The sequence below is a fragment of the Urocampus carinirostris genome, chromosome 9 (genome assembly GCF_059441175.1).
Source record: "Urocampus carinirostris isolate Australia breed hairy pipefish chromosome 9, RoL_Ucar_1.0, whole genome shotgun sequence".
NCBI lineage: Eukaryota > Metazoa > Chordata > Actinopteri > Syngnathiformes > Syngnathidae > Urocampus > Urocampus carinirostris.
In genome coordinates, this window is record NC_142357.1 from 10,618,685 (window position 1) to 10,642,293 (window position 23,609).

The 23,609-nt window shown below is 37.6% G+C and overlaps 1 protein-coding gene across 2 annotated transcripts in view; it reads left to right on the forward strand.

Moving 5' to 3' along the window:
• LOC148359293 (uncharacterized) overlaps window positions 1-23,609 on the forward strand; it is a 93,020-nt gene that overhangs the window by 45,504 nt on the left and 23,907 nt on the right. For both annotated transcript variants that reach the window (XM_088344506.1, XM_088344507.1), the window contains 5 exons: window positions 4,261-4,343; window positions 13,523-13,685; window positions 14,003-14,129; window positions 22,943-23,083; window positions 23,166-23,225. In XM_088344506.1, the coding sequence (XP_088200632.1) occupies window positions 4,261-4,343; window positions 13,523-13,685; window positions 14,003-14,129; window positions 22,943-23,083; window positions 23,166-23,225 (574 nt within the window). The remainder of the gene's footprint in view (window positions 1-4,260; window positions 4,344-13,522; window positions 13,686-14,002; window positions 14,130-22,942; window positions 23,084-23,165; window positions 23,226-23,609) is intronic.

The window sequence follows — 23,609 nt, forward strand, 5'->3', positions numbered from 1 at the left end:
CCCTGAGACTGGCTGGCAACCGGTTCGGGGTGTCCCCTGCCCACTTCCTGAAGATACCTGGGATGGGCTCCAGCACCCCCGCGACCCTACTAAGGATAAGCGGTGCAGATAATGGATGGATGGATGAATACGAAGAAAACATACATTTATTTTCAATACTCGTAAGTCAAAATAATTATTTGTTTCACATTGCATAAGGCTTATCTAAAAAGGTTCCTTTGGATCCTTAAAAAGTCTTAAAAGGCATGAATTCATTATTAAAAAAATAAGGCCTTCATTAGCATTAAAATGTCTTAAATCCAATTTTCGACAATCTTAAACATGTGAACACATTAAGATATTTTGATATGTGTTTGGACTAAAAAGATTCAGTAAGAAAGTCATTTTATGCATTATGATAAAAAGTTTTCATGAATTTAGCAGAAGAGTTCTTTGGAATTAGTAGTTTTCTGCCAGTTTTTACTGAGGATTCGTCAAGTACTCCAAACATCTTTTTTATTTGTTTTCCATGTCTAAAAGTGTGGTTCTGTGTTTTTCAGATATAATTTTTTTTACTGGACCAAAATGTGTTTTTTTTTCTTTTTTTTAATAATCATTTGTTTATAATTACCTTTAATTCATGTGGTGTTTTTTTCATTTTGTTTGTTTAATTGTGGGATTTTTGGCGACTGTCTTAAAATTGATTTTAAAAGGCATTAAAAAAAGTCTTAAAAAGTCTTGAATCTAACTAACCTTAAGCTGTAGGAACCCAGTTACATGAGTGTCTGCCATCTTTCTGCTAGGGGTACCCCAATAAACAAAAATTTTGTAAAAGGCTCGGCAAAAAAATGAGAAGAAAAAAAGTGGGGTTTGGTCTTTTTGAGTTTCAATAGTTAACAATTTTCTTTGTGCTTCGTAGCAATCGTTTCCGGTTGCACTACACAATACAGCAACATCTAGTGTCCCTTTAATGAGAATGATATTCTTTCCCTCCTTTTGACTGACTTGTTTGTGTGACGTGAGAAAACAATCTTTAAAATGTTTAAGTTTGGCTAAATTATTGCCTTAGTACGGATTGGTGGTTATATTTGTTGTTGTAAAAAGGTCATCACTCTGTTGATAAACTCCAGAATGTTCCATTTGCTGCAATTAGGTCATGTAAACACAGATGACAAGAAGCTCTTTGGCTGTTTCCTTTGCGGAATGAAAAAAAAGAGAAAAGGTTCTTCAAAACAAACTAGAACCAGTGTGAGCAAGGCTTGCCTGCAGGTTGCCTCAAACCGATTCTTAAAGTTTCTAATTAAAAAGTGCTTCTTTATCATACGTTGACCAATTTCTTTATAAGGATTGTTGTGCTGTCAAATCATCATATCCTATCTATTCAGAATTTTGTAATCCCTCGCTATAACATGGTTTACTTTTCACGATTTTGCTATTTCACTGACTTTCATCGTTGCTTTGAGTTTTGTATTTGGATTGGCTCAACAGTGAAAATAGTTAAATATTGGACACTGGCAAAGGAGATTTGATAAAATGCCAGTTCCTTATTTTGACTATTATTGTGCACTGTTGTTTTGGTTTTGTTTTGACTGTTACATAATTTTTGCTGTTGCCCAATATTGTTGCTGTTCTTTGATACCCACACCCCTTAGGGCTGATCTGTGTTTTTGTAAAATTGAAGCTTTAACAAAAAGAAGGGGCTCAGAAGTTTGCTTTAGGACGGGATGGAATCATCTTACCTGAAAGCCCCTGTCATGGTCCTTGTAATTTCAAAATCTATTAGTGTCTTCCCTCCCTATTTTGAGTGTCTACTTAAGTTTAATATTAACACAAATGTTTAAGTTTGTTCTCTGGTTTAATAGCTTATGAATAAACTATATTTTATGTTGATTATTTATTATTGCAACACCCATTGAAGCCTGGTCATCCTGGAAGGGGGATTATCTCATGTGCAGTCCCTTCTCAAGGTTTCTTCATTTTCCTCATTTTGAGGTTTTTGAGTTTTTCCTTGCCCTCATGTAGGTTTTAAATTAGGGGATGGTGTAATAATCTGTGGTTTGCAATAATCTGTGGTCCGTGCAGCCCTTTGAGTCTCTTTGTTATTAAGGGCTATACAAATAAACATGATTTGACTTGGTTTCAGTGTATAATAAAGTTTTTAATTGTATAATAATTGTAAAAACTTTAAGGGTTCTAGTCAACATATTTTGCCAATCACAAGTTTTTTTGTAACGTAACTCTCACAAAGACCAGGATTACTTTTTTGAATAAATAATGACAAGAATAAATACAATTTTATTTTACTTTAATAATGGATAATTTTTTTATCCCCCAAAACAGGAACAATTCCTCGAACATCAAGTAATAACGAAAAAAAAAAACATCTGGCCATGGTGACGTGACAATTCTAGTGTGATGTCAAACAAAATATGTCAAACCTTCCATTCAATAGAAACAAACTTTTCAGTGAGTAAAAAAAAAAACATATTTTCTGTCAATTGTATTTTAGTTGAGCTCAGTCTGACTCACTTAGTCAATCTTTACGAACAACTAATCCTAATTTGGTAATTAAAAGTGTCTTAGAAAAAACTGATTCTGATGACTAATATTCTTCAACATCTGAAGATTTATGTCCAGCCCTTCTACGGTTGCAACATTTAAGTGAGATGAATTATTTATGTCTTAAAATGATCAGTCGCCACTCTTAACTTGATGTCAATTTATTCGTAGGATTAAGCAGTGCTATATATAACTCATTCCTCTGGAGCTATTTGAACTTCATTGTTTGAGGCACTCGGATTGTAGTAAAAATAGTAAGCAGTAAAAAGGTTTCTTCCTCTAACTAAAAATAGGAGCTTACAAATTCTGATGAAAAGAACAGGCATGTTTTTCATGCTAGAATTATTTATTTTACTTGCACCTGCAGCCCGAGTCAGACCCAAAAATGTCAGTCATTATGGTCGGGTCAGGCCAGGCTTCTCTGTATCTGCCTTATTTTTTTTTAATTTTTTTAGGATTACGGTTAGGTCCTCAAATTATCCACCCATCACTGTTCTTTTAGGGCTCTCTGCCCCTCTTCTTCTTAATGTGCCACGCTAGATTCTTAAACGTGCTGTCCAAAATTTAAAATTGTGTTGCTCCCTGCCACCATCTTCTGGTGTAAAGTCTTGATTGCAGCCTGGGGCAGCTCATTCATCAAATATGTGCTTAACTTGGATGCGCTCGACTAAACTCTGATATTTCCATCTTTTTTGGTATTGTATTTGAAACAGACCTTTTCTTAATTTTACCATTTCCATGTTACACTAACAAAAAACTGCGACAATGAGCAATACATCACTCTCCACGCCCTCCTGACCCATTTCCTACTTCTTAATAAGCTGCGCGTCCCTGAACAGCAAGATAAAAACATATAGGTCCGGTGGAAAAAAAATAAAATCAATATTATAATATATATACAAATATTTAAAGGCTCAGAGACTTAGTTGGACATTGTTAATGCGTATTTATAACAGAAAGTATTCTGCTTCCAACTTTTTAAGAACACCTGAAACGACATGACCAAACTTTAAGGACTGTAACTGCTGCTGTGGCTTAAGGCCCCATTTTCCAACCCGTCAAAATGGAGGACGGCAACTTTTTCGTCAACTATTTAAAAAAGTCCTTCGTTGATGGATAATTGTCTATTAATGTAACCTCTGGAGACACAGAACTATAAAAGATCTAAACGTTTATACAGTCTTGTTTAACTTTGGTTTTGTTACAAAAGACAGGCTTTAATTTGTTATCATAAATCACCTCTTTTCCTCCCGAGTCCTCTCAAATAACATAAAATGTTTTATTTGTTCCGGGTTCGGTCCTGCAAATCATGTTAATTGGTCGGGCTCGGGCTGAGTCGGGCTCTAATACCCATGGGCCCTGTTCAGGCTGATCAGACCACCGGTACAACATCCCCTGATCTGAAACCTACAAACCAAAGGATTATTAACCTCCTAATGTGGACTAGGTTAACAGCGTTATGCTTTGCTATGATCGAGTTGTTTCCATTGACATATTCTTCAATGTCCCTTCAGTAAAAAATCATTCTGACTCAACTTAACAAAAGCCATCGTGGGTCCTGGCTGGGTCGGGCTTTAATATTCGATGGCCTGAATCGGATTGGGCTGGAATTTCTTTAAACCCGATCTTACCTTTGCTGTACATCCCCATATCGAGTATTTCCTGGAGTAAATAATGACAACAATCTAGGGTGTCTCACCATACACATGTTTTTTTTCCCAGCAGTGAGCCTGCCGCCATGGCGTCAGGACCTCCAGATGTGATGGCAAACCAGGAGCCAGCTGAGGTTTCAGAAGAATGCTCAGGTAATCTTATTCACTATAACCAAAAAACTTCAAGTTTTACCTATCTACATTCACTTTTTGTCAACCAGAACAATTAAGTGTACTTGTACTGTATGTTTGATTTTACAAAAGGCGATAGCTAAAACACTATAAAGATTTTCAGGTTCTAGATTCTTGATCTTTCTCTTCTACTACTAAGAAACATAAGCTAGGGAGGACGTTTGGGAGTCTTTCTATTGCCTCTCGCTCTTTTTGGTATTGCTATTTTCGTCAAGGGTTGTTTACGACTATCAACACAAATCACCCTTGTATTTTACATGCATGGCCCATAAAACTGACCCTAACATTAGTCATTGTGTTGAAACATTTTGGGAATGTTAAAGTTGGAAGCTTTCTTATAGAATATTGAGGAATGCAACAGAAATTGCATACGGGTTAGCAGTGATTTGCAATCTGCGTAAAATTAAAAATGCATTTATTCAGTGTGTATTTTCTCTTAAAATTATGAATAATGTTAATGAATTTAGTATGTAGCGTACTAACTGTGCTGCAGATGATAGAGTAGGGCACGTCATTTTAGTGATAGTGAGACCAAGGATTCTGATTTGGCATCCATTCAAGCCCCCCAAAATAGAATTAGGAATAGTATTAGCAAACTAATAGCAAGTCAAGCCATCAAGTCATTTTTTTTCTTGTTTACATAGATTTATTTAATGTAATGTACGATTACCTGTTTTTCAATGACTTTATTTAAAAGGAGGTGCGCATAGCTTTGATTAACAGCATATATATTGCTTTCTTGCTCTTCTAATCAAACGATTAATATGATGTAGGTTCATTTATTTCTAAATTTGACTTTGCCTCACCAGATATGAACCTGACTCCAGCTCACTACAGGTTTGATATAAATTGGTTAAATCGGTAAATAAAATTGATTAAATGATAGTAAATTAGTCCTTTGTTTTTCTATTTATTTCAACATAAGTATAGAGCAAATTTCTTCATTGGGTGCAGCTTTTTTATTTATTTGTTTGGTTTGTTTTTTTGCTATCACATATGCTTGAGGGCCAGCATATGACATAACGTATTTTTATTCTAGGTACATTTTATGTTTTGATATTTGAATTCCTCGTATATTCATTTATTTTCGTAAAAATGCACAATTTCACAAAGGTATCCTACTTGGGATGTTTCAAAAAGTCAGGATTTTACCTAAATGCAAATGTCCTTAAATATGTAAAAAGTAACTACATTTGTTTAAGTATTTTCAACTTCAGTCGTATTCCCACAGTTTAACTATTTTCCAAAAAGTTTATAGCTGAGTATTTGGACCTGCTTTAAAGCAGAGGTGTCAACGTCATTTTAGCGAGACAGAATAAGAGAAAGAGTTGGTAAAAGAGACATAAAAAGGGAGAAAGAGTGAGAGTGAGAGAGAGGCTTGGCTTACATCACATCAAGTAGCCATATTTAAAACTCCAGCTCATTGCGTTCTTCTGCTTTTTTTAGTGTTGTCATGCAGGCCGGATTTAAACACTTGGCCGGCCTGATCTGTTCCGCGGGCCACCAGTTTGAGACATGTGCGCCGAAGAATAAAAACGTACTCTAGACATATTACAAAACTGTTTGTAGTGATCGGTGTCCACCATTGTGCATTGTCACTTTTAAAAACATAACAAGGAGAAAATAAATACCTGCAGTGGAATATTACTGTATATGGGAAGAAAATAATGTTTTGTCAGTGCCACACTCATCAGAGATTAGCAGTCGTCTGCAGATGTTTCGATGGCCTTCGTGCTGCCGCGAGCAGGAAATGAAGACAAAGACGAGCCTTAGATTATCTGGCGAAGCCAAGCATATCGCATTGTCACACAGATTAATAACACTCGCTGATGATAGGATTAGAACAAGGAAAAAGCGTTGTGTGGGGTGCACAGCACGTCATGTTGTGCTTCCAAAGATAAGTCATCATCTTGAGTACTATCTCCTGTTGGCAATCTCATAAGATTTTCTGTGTTTTTATTGGAACTGCAGATTGTCAATACAGCTGAGAGAGATACTTTGACTAGTGGTTATGTTAAAACTTTAATAGACTCTCAAAATAAGGAGAGAAGACGTCAATAGGTTTTGATCTTGTAAGGAGTATTGGGAGAGGTTACAAAAATCAGATCAGCTCCAAAGAGTGTGGTATCAAAGAGCAACCACATGATTGGCTGATTATGTAATAGTCAAAACAAAAGCAAACAAACAACCGTGCACAAAACAAGTCAAAACAAGGTGTCGAATATGAAAAAAATATATCACTAGTACTGTTATTATAATTATTTAATTTATGTAATTATTAATATGATTCCATTATCCATCCATCATCTGCACCGCTTATCCTCAGTAGGGTCGCGGGGGTGTTAGAGCCCCTCCTTGCGGTCTTCGGGCAGTGGTCAGGGGACACCCTGAACAGGTTGCCAGCCAGTCGCATGGCACACAGACAGACAACTCACTCACTCACTCATTCACACCGAGGGACAATTTGGACTGGCCAATTAACCTGAAAGGCAAAATTTTGGGATGTGGGAGGAAACTGGTATGCCAGGAAGAAACCTACGCAAACTCTGGGAGAACATGCAAACTCCACACAGGGAGGTCGCGTTAGCTGGACTTGAACCATGAACATCTGCACCTTCGGGCTGCGTGCTAATCACCTATCCGCCATGCCGCTATTAATATTATTGTTAGAAATATTCAATACCACTTTTTTTTCTAACACACCGATAACTTTTGAGTAGTCGTTTATACCAAAGCCAGGTACAAATACCAATATTACATAAAATTAAATTCTCTCTGGAAACAATGGCTAATATTATTTTTTAAATATGACTCTGTAGTTACAACATGATGTGTACGTTAATATTGTATATTTTGATAACATTCAATTGATGGCAGTTTATTATTCTTCCGATTGTCTACTTATTTGTATTCAAAATACCATTACAGAGCAACCTATACTGCTATTGGCCAATGTTTCGAGTGTCGATACCTTAAAAAATATAATATCGACAATGATACCTCTTACTGTACTTGCATTTATGTTTGTTGTCACTGACTTTTAATATTTTCAAAGGTATAATTATTATTATTGTTTATGATTATTATTACAATCAAAACAAATAACAATGTAGAGGAATATTTAATCTTAAATAGCACTATAAGGAAAAAATATGTTTGGATTTATAGTCATTTCTTTAAAATAGCAGTTTTTTTAAGAGTAGAGGGAATTTTATGTACAGTACTTTTGGTATTGGTGTATTGTTGAGTATCATATTGGTTTTAAAAAACATTCCTAACCAATATTATTGTTCATGCTCTGAATGGGTAAGTATCATCCAGCATTACGTCAACTACAGACCATATTCAGAGATCTCATTACTTCCAGTAGCTATCCACACTGGTATTGGTCATCGTAGGACTAGGAACTGAACGCACGTTTTGCTAAAAGAAAGGTTTTAAATGAATAATTGTATTGTGTTTCCCACACAGTCTGCCTTTAAAAGCAAACAGGCAAAACTGTGCAACAAAACAAATCATTTCAGGTAACTTTGAAGGAAATTTGCTGTATTTGGATCTGTCGGTTGTGAGAAAAATTGTATATTTTAGTAGTATCAATGGTATCGTAATTGATATCAAGAAATTGAGTAGTAATTTTTATATTGGCAATAAATATAAACAGTATATAAGGTATAAAATATACTTTCCTCATTCTTTGTTTAATACCTGTATTGGTACTACAGTATTATTATAGTATTTTAAAAGTATTAATGTTATTTTTTTAATCATTTGAATAAAACTGAAAATATGTTTCACATCCAACTGTGGAAGCTAAAAAATAAGCTCTTTCACACATTCATTAATTTTCTAAGCAGTGTGAAACTCTAAAAGATACAGAAGACAAACTAGAATGTGTATTGCCTCGTAATTGCTGAATTTTCCAGAAACGAGTCTTTATTTGAAGCGTCATTCTTGGCTTTTCTCCTCCCGCTCGCCTGTCACATTTTGTCCTTGCCTTTGCCCGAAAGTGATGAGAGCAAACCTTACAAGATGACCTCATGGTTTCACTTGGAACGCACACTGATGTAATGTCTCTATCTATTTCCTCCCCCTGTCAAAGGTCAGTGTTTTCCCAGTGTGTGCACCATTGGTCCATTCCCAGCACGCTAACCAATAGCTTACACCTTTGCAAGTCATGTAATTTGGGGAGAATATAACGTTTTTTTTCTGACGGTTATTCAGGTTGACCTTCAATTGTTCGAGGAGCCTTAGCTGTGAACAAAAAAAATCAACTTCAGAGAAACCTCTAAATCCTCAAGAAGTGCAGGCTGCAAGGATCTTACAAGCTATTCTTTTTGTGTTGTCTCAGAAAGGAAATGAGGAAGGGTAGCCAATACCTTATCGCATGTTGCAATGAATGTGAAAAAGTATTACTCCCATCATCTTAGATGTCAAGACAGCTTCTACTGTGTTCCCATGCTTCACCTGAGTTCAGATTCCAAAAAATATTTTATCTTTTAATTACTTCAGTCGAGACTTGAAGGAATGGTCGAGGATTCTCCTATAACTGAATCAGTCATGTCAAATGAGAGCCATGTACATCCATCCATCCATCCATTATTTGCACAGCTTATCCTCAGTAGGGTTGCTGGGGTGCTCTAGCCCATCCCAGCTATCTTTGGGCAGTGGGCATGGGACACCCTGAACTGGTTGCCAGCCAGTCACAGGGCACACAAAGACAGACAATTTGCTTGCTCATTCACACCTAGGGACAATTTAGGACTGGACAATTAGCCTGACATGCATGTTTTTGGAATGTGGGAGGAAACCGTAGTGCCCGGAGGAAACCCACGCAAGCACGGGGAGAACATGCAAACTCCACACAGGACGTTCGATCTCATGACCTCAGAACTTTGCCGCACACGCGCCAACCATTGCGCCGCCGTGCTGCCTGAGCCATGTACGATAAATATACATTTCATTTCAACATAATATTACTCTAATTTAGCGATATTTTACAGGTAGAACTGTCTTCATTTGCTTCGATAACATCATAGTAAACGTTGTTTGCAATGAGATGAACATGGCTCTCCAGGATGAACAAGTGATACAGACTTAAATAAGATAACTGAGATATAAATAATTAAAGGATAGGTACGCCAAAGTATTTTCAATGCAGAGCTTAAAGACAGGCCAAAGTTAAAAGTGCATTGTGACAATAGTGCAATGGAATATCGTGCAACAAAATTCCTAAATAAGTCTATGAATTAGATATGAATATCAATTTGTCTGTACGATACCTCTAACCTTACAACTGGCAAGATTACATATATATATATATATATATATATATATATATATATATATATATATATATATATATATATATATATATATATATATATCTCATCTCATTAGCTACACAGCTTTATCCTCAGTAGGGTCGCGGGGTTGCTGGAGCCCATCCCAGCAATCATAGGGCAGTGGGCAGGGGACACCCTGAACCAGTTGCCAGCCAATCGCAGGGCATATATATATATATATATATATATATATATATATATATATATATATATATATACACCGTATTTTCCGCACTATAAGGCGCACCTAAAAGCCTCTATTTTTTTCAAAAGCTGACCATGCGCCTTATAATACAGTGCGCCTTATTTATGGATCAGTATTAATTCGCAAAGTCTTGCAACTAACTTGCAGCCGCCAACTAGATTTTTCCCCGAACGCCAAGTGGTCCGCGGTGTATGCTGGGATTTATTTACCGGCGTTTCATTGGCTAACCAATGTGTCTATCATCATTTGAATCGATCACTATTGGCTAAAGTTATTCGGAGGTCAAGGGGCGGATCTTTTTTATCATTTACAGGCTGGCATTGGCTTAAACGGCAAAACAAAGCCTGCAATTGGCCAAAAAAGATGTGTCAATCATCAGTTGAATCGATCACTATTGGCTAAAGTTATTCGGAGGTCAAGAGGCGGATCCTTTTTGTCATTTACAGGCTGGCATTGGCTTGAACGGCAAAACAAAGCGTGCAATTGGCCGAAAAAGATGAATGTGTATAGCATGTGGCTGACGGCATACAGAAAGCAATTTTTACTTTACTGTATTTGTAAATATTTTATTCTCCTGGATTTACTACACTCACGGATATAAGAAGACCACGGCTGCACATTATTATGAACACAACGACTTCGGTGAGCTACTCCGGCTATATATCTTGTTTCAGACTGAACTCGATGTTTCTGTGGTAAGCGGTGCAGATAATGGATGGAATGGAGTGTCTATTTTTAAATTAAACTCAATTCCAAGTGTTCATTGTCATGTGCACAGTATAGTTGTGAGCGAAAAAGAAAATAGAAACTAAGGAATGGTTGGGATTTCTTGAATCCCAAGACTTTAACCTTCCGAATGATGGAACGATGCATTTGAGTGACATCGTACGGACACCGCATCCGCACGTGTTCTCGACACGTATTTGCGTCTTTGCAAGCTTTGGGAATATTAAGGGGGTAATAAGTTAGACTGAACTATCTGACTGTTTTGTCCACGTTCCCATCGTAGCGCCTTATAATCCGGTGCGTCTTATGTATGTTAAAGATAGGACCAAAAACTATTTTTTCGGGGTGCGCCCTATAACCCGGTGCGCCTTATAGTGCGGAAAATACGGTATATATTTCAAATTCTTTGTTGAATGTTTTAAAGTATTCAACTCTTGAGTAGTCCCTAAAACCACTATTGGACTTTGTTATCTGATCATTTTAAACTTTAAAAGACATTTAAAACAAGATTAAAAGCATCAATGGATTTGAACTTGCACGGAAAACAGGGAAAGAAACCTTCAGATAAAGAATGTCTCCCCGTTCTTAGTATCTTAACATATGTATTTACATTCACATTTTAAAAATAATACAATACCCATCTAATTTTTAGGTACTGATTGTAAAAAGGCCACAAGAGGGAAGGCAATACTTGTATCGTCCCCTGTCGTGGTTACTTATACCTTAAAATAAGGCTAGTATCCTCACCAATTCATGGTATTGGTGCTTGCCCATCCATAGTCAATCAAGAGATAAGTGCATATCTTTGGTATCAGTTTTTTACCAGTTACTTTGATAATGTTAATATTTGTGTCATTAGTTGATAAAACTTGCTCATACTTTATGCTACCTCTCCTTGTACCTCAGAAACAATCAACGTAATTCATAATGTGACATGAATTCATTAATTCATTCATTCGTCCATTCATTCCTTCAACTCAGTGAATAGTACTTGCTATATGAATGAGCGATTATCATTACCAACTTAAAGGCCCGGTCACACAGCCTCTTGCGTCTGTATCGCGGGTAAAATTTTGCGATTTTTAAATTTTTTTAAATTTTTATTTATTTATTTATTTTTTTTGCTCGTGGTTGCCCGCGGTGGAAAATGTGCAAAATTGGCCGGCGACTGTTCCGCGTCCTTATCGCTGGTAACTGCGGCGGCGGCATCGCTGTGCCGCCCACGGTTACCCGTGGTCTAAAGTTTTGAGCAGCGCATAACTTTTTCGCGCGGCCAACCGCGTGTGAATTTTTTTACTGCGTGTAAAGCACGGCTGTATCTCGTCTGTATCGCGATCTCAAAAGCGTCCAACAGCGTCTGCTTCACGGGCAGAAATTTCTGGCCGTGATTCAGCCTCGATCCGCCCGTGAAAGGCTGTGTGACCGGGCCTTAACTAACTCTAAGGTAGTCAATGCTCCTTGGTGGCAGATTTAGAATTAGAAAGTACAAATTTTATTGACATTACGTTGTTGGTACTTCAATTCAGATTTAAGCGAAAAATTATTTAATAGTTTATACTTATTACAAAAAATATATTGTGGGTAGGCTGTGGAGAAATGGTATGTAAAGACGAGAAAAGCATTTTTCACGATATCATTTTATATGTTATTTTCTATGTTTAATTATATACTGTATATTCTCACAGCTCTAAATAGTTTGGATTTTGTGTTTTTTGTTTTCGTTTCTGAATCTCTCATTGGATTGCTTCTCAGTCAGTACATTCATATTTGCTTGCTTTTGAGGGATTCTGTGTAGTTTGGGTCTAAAACTATATTGTTAAATTGTTAATAGGTTTATAGTTTGTAATTTATAGTTATAAAACTAAAAAGTTAATAATTTGCATTTTTTTTCAGGGATTCTTTGATGACTTTACAGTTGCTAAGAAAAAAAATGAATATTTCAATTTAATTAAAAGTTCACTGTAGAGTGAAAAGTAATGATATAGTAGAATAATACTGTACATTTGTTAAAATTATTATTTACTTATGGGGAAGACACTGAATCCCTAATGCCTCCGATATAGCATGTAATTGCCTTGCATGGCTGACGCTGCTATCGGTTAGTTAGTTTGTAAAATGTAAAGGTGTGAAGCACATTGTAAAGTGCTTTTAGGGGTCTTCATTGACTTGTAAAGTGCTATACAAATGTAGACCATTTGCAAATACATTTACATTCCACAATGTTAAAAAGAATGGTTTTCCTTATCCGATATGGCTATTCGGTATTGGCCTGATATCAGAGGAAGACATTAGATTTGATCAGATTTCATCCAAACACTTGGATATTACCTCTCATATAACCGCATAACATTAGTTTCCACTCTTGCTCTTGTATTTAGCAGCATCCAGATGTAGCATGCAGGTGCTATGTAATCAAAACAACTGTTTGCGTTTTGTCTCTGCAATTAACTACCCAAATTCAAAAGGGGCAGAACTACAATTGAATTGGATGATCGTCCAAATTCACACTGTCTTGTGCCCAATTTGGACCAAAAAAAAAACAAATAAACAAAAAACACGCAAAAAAAAATACCATGTATCCTTTTTGCTGGTATCGAGTCAAATATTATTGGATTTGAAAAATACTCCTGGGCTGCAATACTGGTATCATAATGGTCTTATTAGCCTGCCTATCATGAATCTCTCCTTCATATGCCTACCTGGTTAGGGAAATTACAGGAACCACACTTTATATTCAGCCAGTGTATAAAGCTGTTGTGCGTATTATTGCCTCATTAGCATTGCTTTGAATGAGTCAGATTTGAGCAACAGGAGAGCAGAAAGATGCAAGCATGTTTCAAACACGCTGGTCTCATGTGTCTTTCCAGGGAAGAAGAAGTCCAAGTTCCAGACTTTTAAAAACTTCTTCGTAAGGAAAAAGAAGAAGGAGCCGTCGGGAGATCGTGCCGAGCTCAAAAGTAGCCAGTCGAGCGACAACGTCAGCAAAACCGCTGAAAACAACGCACTCAGTCGCTCCGACAAAGAGAAAGGGTAAGATCAGACTGTTTGCGAGGGAACACTTAAGAAAGTCAACAATTTAAGTGTTATTTTCCTACTATATGGACTACATGTCAGCTTTTTCCTGTTTTTGTTGTGAGCAGTGGAGCATATTTTCCATGGAACAGTTCAGATTTCCTTTCTATTAAAAAAGTGTTACTTTAACTTCCTCCTGTGTCTCAAATGCATTGTCACTGGATGGTTTTTAAAAAGGAAGGATACCAAATATGAAAAGGAAATGGAACTTTAATAGAGGAAAAAAGTGTTTGTTTTGCTTTCTAACAACCCCACAATTTCCTGTTTTCCAAAAGGTCAAAAGTTAGCCTGGGCAGCAAAGCCTTGTCACACGACTCCGTCTTTGTGTCTGATTTGTCGGAGGCCAATGAGGCTCTGGGGGCTTCACAGGACAGCATTCATGGGAAAGTCAAGTCCCTTCAGGTATGTATGAAACTTCAGCACAATGGACGATCACTAAGCAAAACATTAATGTGTTCTGGAACCATCCATCCGTTTTCTGCACTGCTTATCCCCAGTATGGTCACAGTAGTCCTGGAGCTCATCCCAGCAATCTTTAGGCAGTGGGAAAGGGACATCCTGAACTGGTTGTAAGCCAGTTGCAGGGCATGCCCTGAAAAAATTTACACTCACTGGCCACTTTATTAGGTACACCTGTCCAACTACACGTTAACACTTAATTTCGACACAGCTAATTTTATGGCGGCAACTCAGTGCATTTAGGCATGTAGACATAGTGAAGACAATCTTCTACAGTTCAAACCGAGCATCGGTATGAGAAAGATGGGTGATTTGAGTGACTTTGAACGTGGCAATGTTGTTGGTGCCAGAAGGGCTGGTTGGAGTATCTCATTAACTGCTGATTTACTGGGATTTTCACACACACCCATCTCTAGGGTTCACAGAGAATGGTCTGGAAAACAAAAAATATTCAGTAAGTGGCAGTTCTGTAGGCAGAAATGCATTGTTGATACTAGAGGTCAGAGGAGAATGGCCAGACAAGTTTAAGCTGATAAAAAGGCAACAGTGACTCAAATAACCACCCGTTACAACCTAAGTAGGGAGAAGAGCATTTCTGAATGCATAGTATGTGGAACTTTGAGGCAGATGGACTACAGCTTCAGGAGACCGCGTCAGGTGCCACTCCTTTCAGCTAAGTAAAGGAAACTGAGCATACAATTTGCACAAGCTCATCAAAATTGGACAATAGAAGAAAAAAAAATGTGAGTCTCGATTTCTGCTGCTACATTTGGATAGTAGGGTCAGAATTTGCCGTCGACAACATGAATGCATGGATCCATCCTGCCTTGTATCAAAGGTTCAGGCTGGTGGTGTGGGTGTAATTGTGTGGGAAATGTTTTCTTGGGACTCTTTGGGCCTCTTGGTATCAATTGAGCATCGCTGCAACACCTGAGTGCTGTTGCTGACTATGCCTGTACAACTACAACGGACCCAACTTCTGATGACTACTTTCAGCAGGAAAATGTGCCGTTACATAAAGCTGGAATCATCTCGGACTAGTTACTTGAACATCACAATAAGTTAACTAGACTCAAATGGCCTCCACAGACACCGGATCTCAATCCAATAGAGCATCTTTGGGATGTGGTGAACGGGTGATTCGCATCATGGATGTGCAGCTGACAAATCTGCGCCAACTGTCTGATGCCATCATGTCAATATCAACCAAACTCTCTGAGGAATGCTTCCAGCACCGCGTTGAATCTTAAGACACATAAAATTGAGGCAATTTTGCAGGCAAAAGGGCGTCTGACCCGTTACTAGCATGGTGTACCTAGTAGAGTGGCCTGTGAGTGTGTATTGGACACGGGGCAAGACACAAACCCCACCATAAGAGACATATCACACGATGAAATCTGAACAATACTATTATAAATTTGCCAGTTTTTAGTTTCAAATGACCCTGTTGCCTTGCTATAACAGCTACAGAAACCAACATGGAGATCTTTCCGTTGACTGAATGGAACTAAAACTACTTAACGATTATGATATGCTCTAAAATATAATTACATTATTAATTATAAATACTGTACATGATACAAAAAAGCCTAAGCTTCAAAACCACTTTTTAAAACATTGTTTTCAACTTTCTCACTTTCTCTACTTTTCCTAACCTGCTGGCAGTTCTTTGAGACTTTTTGTGATAAAGGGCTACAAAAATAACTTACTTGACTACTTGTGTAATTCCAACATTTTTAGGTATTTACCAAACTTCTCATATTTGTTCTTAGCCAACATTAGTTTTTGAAGTTGTGTTAGACCTGATTAGTGACATGTACAGCAGTTGTTACGCAACTATAGTTGTTAAACTTACACAGTAAATTAAAAGGATTGTTTTTAGTTGAATTGTGTTAGCTGCCTTTAGCTAAAGCTGCACCAGCACAATAATGACGAGCATTAACGCTGAATCAGGCAAATTAGCCAATATCTAGCATATTAGCATTAACTGCATTTGAACTGGAGTTAAATACTTGCAACAAGTGCATGTTGTGACAAAAAATGCTATTCGAATAAAGCTGAGCTTTTCACTTATTGGTTGATTAGTGTAGCAGCCGATATGTTCATCACTGATAAACCAATAGGTGAAAAGCTCAGGCAACTGGGCAAAATAATCCACAAAATACATGACAAGATACACTACAAAACAAATGACAAAATAAATACCCAAATAAATACTCTAAATGAGAAAGTAAACGACAAAGTGCTTATACAAAAGATTACATTGCCTTTATGTCATTTAATTGAGTACTCCGTTCATTTATTTACATGCCGTGTACTTGTAGTAGAGGTAACATATTGGACCTGGGCCCAAACCCGGGCCAGGCTTCTCTCTCGAGGTTTTTTTTTTTGTTTGTTTTTGTTTTGTGTTGTTTTCTTCGTTGAGGATCTGCAGAGCATGTACTTACTTTTACTCAAGTAATTATTTAGAGAACTGCTTTTTACTGTTACTTGCGTAATATGTTTCTGAAGTAACAGTACTTTTACTTGAGTAAATCACTTCGGCGCTGCAGTTCGGTGTCAAATTTATATTATTCAGATAGATTTATCATGAAGAACATGCTTACCAAACTAGCAGTTTGCCTCCAAATCACTAAATCCAAATAAATTTTCATCCTCTGTGTCATTGTTTTCACCTCTTTGACCCTGACGTGAGACGTCATGTCCGCCTCTCGCCAATAGCTGACAAGCTTGACAAACTTTCTTTCTGCTTTTTGGCCAAATATTTAACTATTTGCATCTTGTAAACTTTAAGGATTTTCTTTTCGGAGCTATTTCGTTCAGTTTCATTTTGCTGCACTTCACCAAAATGCGCATTTCAGCACCAAAGAGTTTATTTCGGCGCCGCATGTACTTCGGCGCTCAAATGTACACTTGATTTGAGGGACTGAGAACGAAGTAAACCCGAAACTACGTACCTTTGCCGAAGTGCACACTTGGCGCCTAAACGCACAGTAAAGCTTTGGGTTACTCCGGGCCAGGTCCCTCAAATGAAGCAAATTGGTCGGGTTTGAGCAGGTTCAGACTTACAAACCCGCAAGCCAGGTTGGGTCGGGCTGGAATTTTTAGGCCGGATCTTACTTTTAACTTGTAGGTCTTTTTTGGTTTATCTATTTTTATGTACGGCAGAATCGGTCCTTTACAGGGAGTGCAGAATTATTAGGCAAGTTGTATTTTTGAGGATTAATTTTATTATTGAACAACAACCATGTTCTTAATGAACCCAAAAGTCTCATTAATATCAAAGCTGAATATTTTGGAAGTTGGAGTGGGGCTTTTTTAGTTTTAGCTATTTTAGGAGGATATCTGTGTGTGCAGGTGACTATTACTGTGCATAATTATTAGGCAACTTAACAAAAAACAAATGTATACCCATTTCAATTATTTATTTTCATCAGGGAAACCAATATAACAGCTCAACATTCACAAATATACATTTCTGACATTCAAAAACAAAACAAAAACAAATCAGTGACCAATATAGCCACCTTTCTTTGCAAGGACACTCAAAAGCCTGCCATCCATGGATTCTGTCAGTGCTTTGATCTGTTCACGATCAACATTGCGTGCAGCAGCAACCACAGCCTCCCAGACACTGTTCAGAGAGGTGTACTGTTTTCCCTCCTTGTAAATCTCACATTTGATGAGGGACCACAGGTTCTCTATGGGGTTCAGATCAGGTGAACAAGGAGGCCATGTCATTAGTTTTTCTTCTTTTAGACCCTTTCTTGCCAGCCACGCTGTGGAGTACTTGGATGCGTGTGATGGAGCGTTGTCCTGCATGAAAATCATGTTTTTCTTGAAGGATGCGGACTTCTTCCTGTACCACTGCTTGAAGAAGGTGTCTTCCAGAAACTGGCAGTAGGACTGGGAGTTGAGCTTGAGTCCATCCTCAACCCGAAAAGGCCCCACAAGCTCATCTTTGATGATACCAGCCCATACCAGTACCCCACCTCCACCTTGCTGGCGTCTGAGGCGGACTGGAGCTCTCTGCCCTTTACCGATCCAGCCACGGGCCCATCCATCTGGCCCATCAAGACTCACTCTCATTTCATCAGTCCATAAAACCTTAGAAAAATCCGTCTTGAGATTTTTCTTGGCCCAGTCTTGACGTTTCAGCTTGTGTGTCTTGTTCAGTGGTGGTCGTTTTTCAGCCTTTCTTACCTTGGCCATGTCTCTGAGTATTGCACACCTTGTGCTTTTGGGCACTCCAGTGATGTTGCAGCTCTGAAATATGGCAAAACTGGTGGCAAGTGGCATCTTGGCAGCTGTACGCTTGACTTTTCTCAGTTCACGGGCAGTTATTTTGCGCCTTGGTTTTTCTACACGCTTCTTGCGACCCTGTTGACTATTTTGAATGTAACGCTTGATTGTTCGATGATCACGCTTCAGAAGCTTGGCAATTTTAACAGTGCTGCATCCCTCTGCAAGATATCTCACTATTTTTGACTTTTCAGAGCCTGTCAAGTCCCTCTTCCGACCCATTTTACCAAAGGAAAGGAAGTTGCCTAAAAATTATGCACACCTGATATAGGGTGTTGATGTCATTAGACCACACCCCTTCTCATTACAGAGATGCACATCACCTGATATGCTTAATTTGTAGTAGGCTTTCGAGCCTATACAGCTTGGAGTAAGACAACATGCATAAAGAGGATGATGTGGTCAAAATACTCATTTGCCTAATAATTCTGCACTCCCTGTATAGCCATCTGCAAATCTTGGAACAACTTTGAAATAACGGCGTTCCGAGGTTTTTATTTCTATATAATATTGAGGTTTTTTTTTTAAATGGTCTTATGCAAAATTTTTTGACTCAACATCTTGATATGCTAGGTGTAATGTAAAATACTCGGGAAGTAAAGCTAAAACTAAAAGTGTTGAACCAGTTCTTACCAATTTTAAGGCGAACTGACTAAACCTTGTCACATCAAGTCGTCCCTGAAGGAAGATGTGAGACTTAGCGAAGATAGATTGACCCCGACTTCAACTGCTCCTCTAAGCTTGTCTAGACACAATCAAACCTCTTAAGCAGATTTGATGGTGAAAGACTTTCACTATTGTTTAAGAAATAGGAATACTATTATAAAGATCAATTGTTTCTTTTTGTAAAATATGTACTTCTAAAAATCTATCAGAAAATTCAGTGGATTTTTATCAAGGAATCTTGCCCATAACTTTAACTTTGAACTCGTCCGTGGTTTTGACACATGAGGTGCCAAATTTCGTGTAAACATATTATGTAACAAGTAAGCTGCACATTGGATAAAGATTGCACATTTTGCCACCCACATGGTGGCCTCATTTCTCAATGTTTGCCCTCCGTCCTACCACAAGATCACATGGTTTACGTCAAGTTTTCTAGTTAATGTTTTCTTCTCAAAGGGTATTGTATCTAACACAGAACACAACAGCTCAATTCTTTTTAACATTTTCATTGAAGATTGAGCTTCTATGTGCCTTAAGTCTGCTATATCAATACTATATAAGGAAACTGTGCGGGTCAGATGTATCGACATTTCGTTCTGTATACACGTGTACAAGAATGACAATAAAGTATATCTGAATCTGCATCTGAATACCCGAGGTAACACAAGTATCTAAGCACAGTATCTCCGTTTTTGCTTGTTTGTACTCAACAAATTATTAATATCATACAATCGTTATATTTGTACATTTTCTTCTTATATTTTCAAGCAGTCCTCCTCCTCATGTTACTTCAACACTAATTTTCTTGACACAACAGTAAAACATCCCTACGGCAGTTAGTGATTTTAAAAAGTCTAATGGGCTGTTTGTGCTGCAACTTGGTGAATGAGTCACTGAGGGACATGATCTTAAAAGATAAAAAAAAATGCTTGTTTTAGTTTCTGTGATACTTGCCGGCAAACAGACACATACGCGCACAGAATGCCAAAATTAAACACCCACCTCTCTGTATTAGAGCCTGTTAATCATACTCTACGCTAGGGAAACCTGTGTGAATACAGAAACACACTTTTGAACAGCTGTTTGTTGCCTATTATAATGCATTGTTTTTAAATGCAGCGCTATAATTAGATCTACTGTAATTAAAACAAACAAACACCAGTAATTTAAACGTTTCATTCACACAAACAGTAGTAGATATATCTTATCAATTTTGACTGATGTCAATACAGGGAAATTAATTTAATGGCAGCGTCATTCACAGGTAGCAAAATAACCCTAACTTATGCAGAAGTCAGAATTGACTGGATAGTTTCCTTCCAATGATCAAATCAGTGTTTCCCAATCTTTTTTGAGACGAGGACACATTTTTTTTTCATTCTAAAGTCTTGAGGCGCAATGTCCGTCAAAAGTGTGTAAAACTTAATACCAGGCACCAGTTTCATTTTTGTTCAGGGTTTTTTAAAAGCCACAGTGTGTGATTTTTGACCACTAGATGGCACTGTGTTGTCAGTTGCTAGCAGGTCAAGTCATGTTTATTTGTATAGCCCTTAATCACAAAGAGTCTCAAAGGGCAAGGGCCGGTGCCACAGTTCACAGCATTGCGGTTTGGGACCGGGCAAATATGGCAGCGACCTAAGTGGGGATTCTGCTGTGTAAAAGCAATACAAATTTCTCAACCTGTGATTTATTTTTCTTAAAATTGGCATAACTATGATAGTTCATGTATTTCTGCCCAATATTCAAATCAATATATATATATATATATATATATATATATATATATATTGAGAGTGTGTGTGTGTGTGTGTGTGTGTGTGTGTGTGTGTGTGTGTGTGTGTGTGTGTGTGTGTGTGTGTGTGTGTGTGTGTGTGTGTGTGTTTAGGAGAGTTTTTTTTTTTTTTTTTTTTTTTTTTTTTTTTACGGAATGTAAGTCTTTTATACCACTAGGCGGCACTAAATATGACACACTATGTATCGTTCTTCTTATCATTTGTGGCCACTGCTTGGAATGTAATACAATTATTTGAATGGTGTTAGCTTCGTTTAATAACGCTACGGCTACCAGCACAATAATACTAGCATTAAAGCTGCATTGAGGTTTGTGTTTAGTGAGACACAATCAGATTTAAAAATAAATAAACCTTAAATAAATTAATAAATCTTAGACCTCATTTGATTGGTAGAGCAAGAAGGCTTTATAAAGAAGGCAACATATAAATTGTAGCATGGAAAAAAACATTTGACTGTCTTACCTTAACTTACAAATGTAGTTAGCGCTTTTAAAATATATCCATCAATAGATAGGTAATCCTGCAAAAAACTCTATTAAATTCATTTTTTCTAAAAGTATATGCACAGGAAACGACTATCAGACAGCTGGACTTACAATGGCTTGCTAATATTATCATAAATTCAATTTTTTGGACCTGAGGTGTCTTACTGTTGCCCTCTGCCAAGAGGCAAGTGAATTGCATGCCTCACTCTGCATTTGCAGAGATTGATTTTTGTAATATGTTGCATACTAACTGTTTTAAAAATGTTCCTAATATTCAGATTTTCAGATTCAGATCTACTTTATTGTCATTCTAGTACACGTGTATACAGAACGAAATGTCGATACATCTGACCCGCACAGTTTCCTTGAATGTACAGATATAAATAAAATGTTGTATTGAGTTGTAGTATTGAGTGCTAATAATATACTAAATAACTATGGATATGTATAGTATTTTACAGTAGCGCAAATAGTGCAAGAGGAGTAGCTAACCAGATGTGCAAAATGTGTCGTCATGTAAACAAGTCAGGTAAACAGAACAATAACACTGTAACAATAACGCTGTAAGTACAATAGTGCAGAGAAACATATGTGCAAGGAGTGGCTAGCTATAAAGAACTCCCAGTAGTGCAAAAAGTCAAACAAAACCCACAGATGTACAGATTAGCAGCAGTTTAGATTTACTATGTGTTTGAGTGACCATTTAACAGTCTAATGGCCAGGGGGACAAGACTATTGTGGAACCTGGTGGTCCTGCACCGCACACTGCAGTACCTCTTCCCAGAGGCTAGCAGAGTGAACAGTCCATGATGTGGGTGAGAGGGGTCCCTGATAATGTTCTTAGCTTGGGATAGGCAGCGCTTCTGGCCAATGTCCTGAATGGAGGGAAGAGAAGTCCCGATGATTTTCTCTGATGTCCTCGTCAATATAATTTGAACTTACAACTATTTGTCAAAAAAATGCACAAATTGTGAAGTTAAATGAGAAATAACTTTAACAATGATAATCAGTCAATGATTTTAATTTTATATCTCCATTATGACAGTTGAGGCACAGCGTCACCTGACTCCCCTGACTGCTCATCACTGCTTTACACAATAACTTGAAAGCACTTGATATGTTCAAAGGGCTTTAAAAAGACATTTGAACCACATTGCGTTAAAGTTAATTGGCATAGCCTGTTAAAAACCTTTAATACCACTTTGGCAGCTCCATGCTTCTGTACTAGCTATTTAATTAATTTCCAATACACTAAATAGAAATTCTATTAATCCATTCAGTCCAGGGAGTTTGGCGTAAAGAGTGACATCAAAAACGTTTCCAGTTGCGATGATAGGAATTTTGGTTTACTGTATTTTTAAGCAAGTGTTTTCTCCCTCACCCATGACACCATTTTTTCTTAGCAAACTCTGGATTTTTGAATGTGGAGCGGGGTATATAACCCCAAAATGTCATATGCATCGACATTTAAAAGTCAAAAATTGCACGTGTGGCTTGCATGTGATTGCAGCTCCAGCTGAAGCAGGCCATCCGATTGGGCTCCCCTCCATCGCTGATGTGTGTCAAGAGGACAGAAGATGGCGGTACCATGTCAGAAGACGACGGGCTGCCCTGTAGTCCTCCTGAGTACATGTCATCTCAAGCTGCCATGGTAACATCACATGCATAATGGGGTCCCGCCGCAGGGTTCCACCTAATTGCTGCAGTCTTAACTCTTCACCCACATTTTTCAGAATCGGGCTCAGAAGAACAGTTCCGTCAGCCTAGATAGAGCAGGCATGGATGAGGACCAGGTAAGCGGAGAGAGAAAAATACCAAACACTGCGTCTTGGTAGCTTTCCATATACAAAAATGCAATTCAAGGTGCTTTAAAAATAATTATATATACAGTATATATGAACATATATATATATATATATATATATATATATATATATATATATATATATATATATATATATATTTGTTGTAAATTAAGAAACTACCATTATTACCATGAGTACTTAAATGCAAACAAACTTGCGCACACACTCAAGAAAAATATATGAAAATACTTGGTGCAGCACAGAGAAACAATGCGAGGAAAATACTGAAAGAAGAAAAACTTTTCCTTCCCCCGCATGTTCGAATCAATGGCCAGGTCGCTAGACAAGCGCTGGAGGAGCAGTTCTATTGAG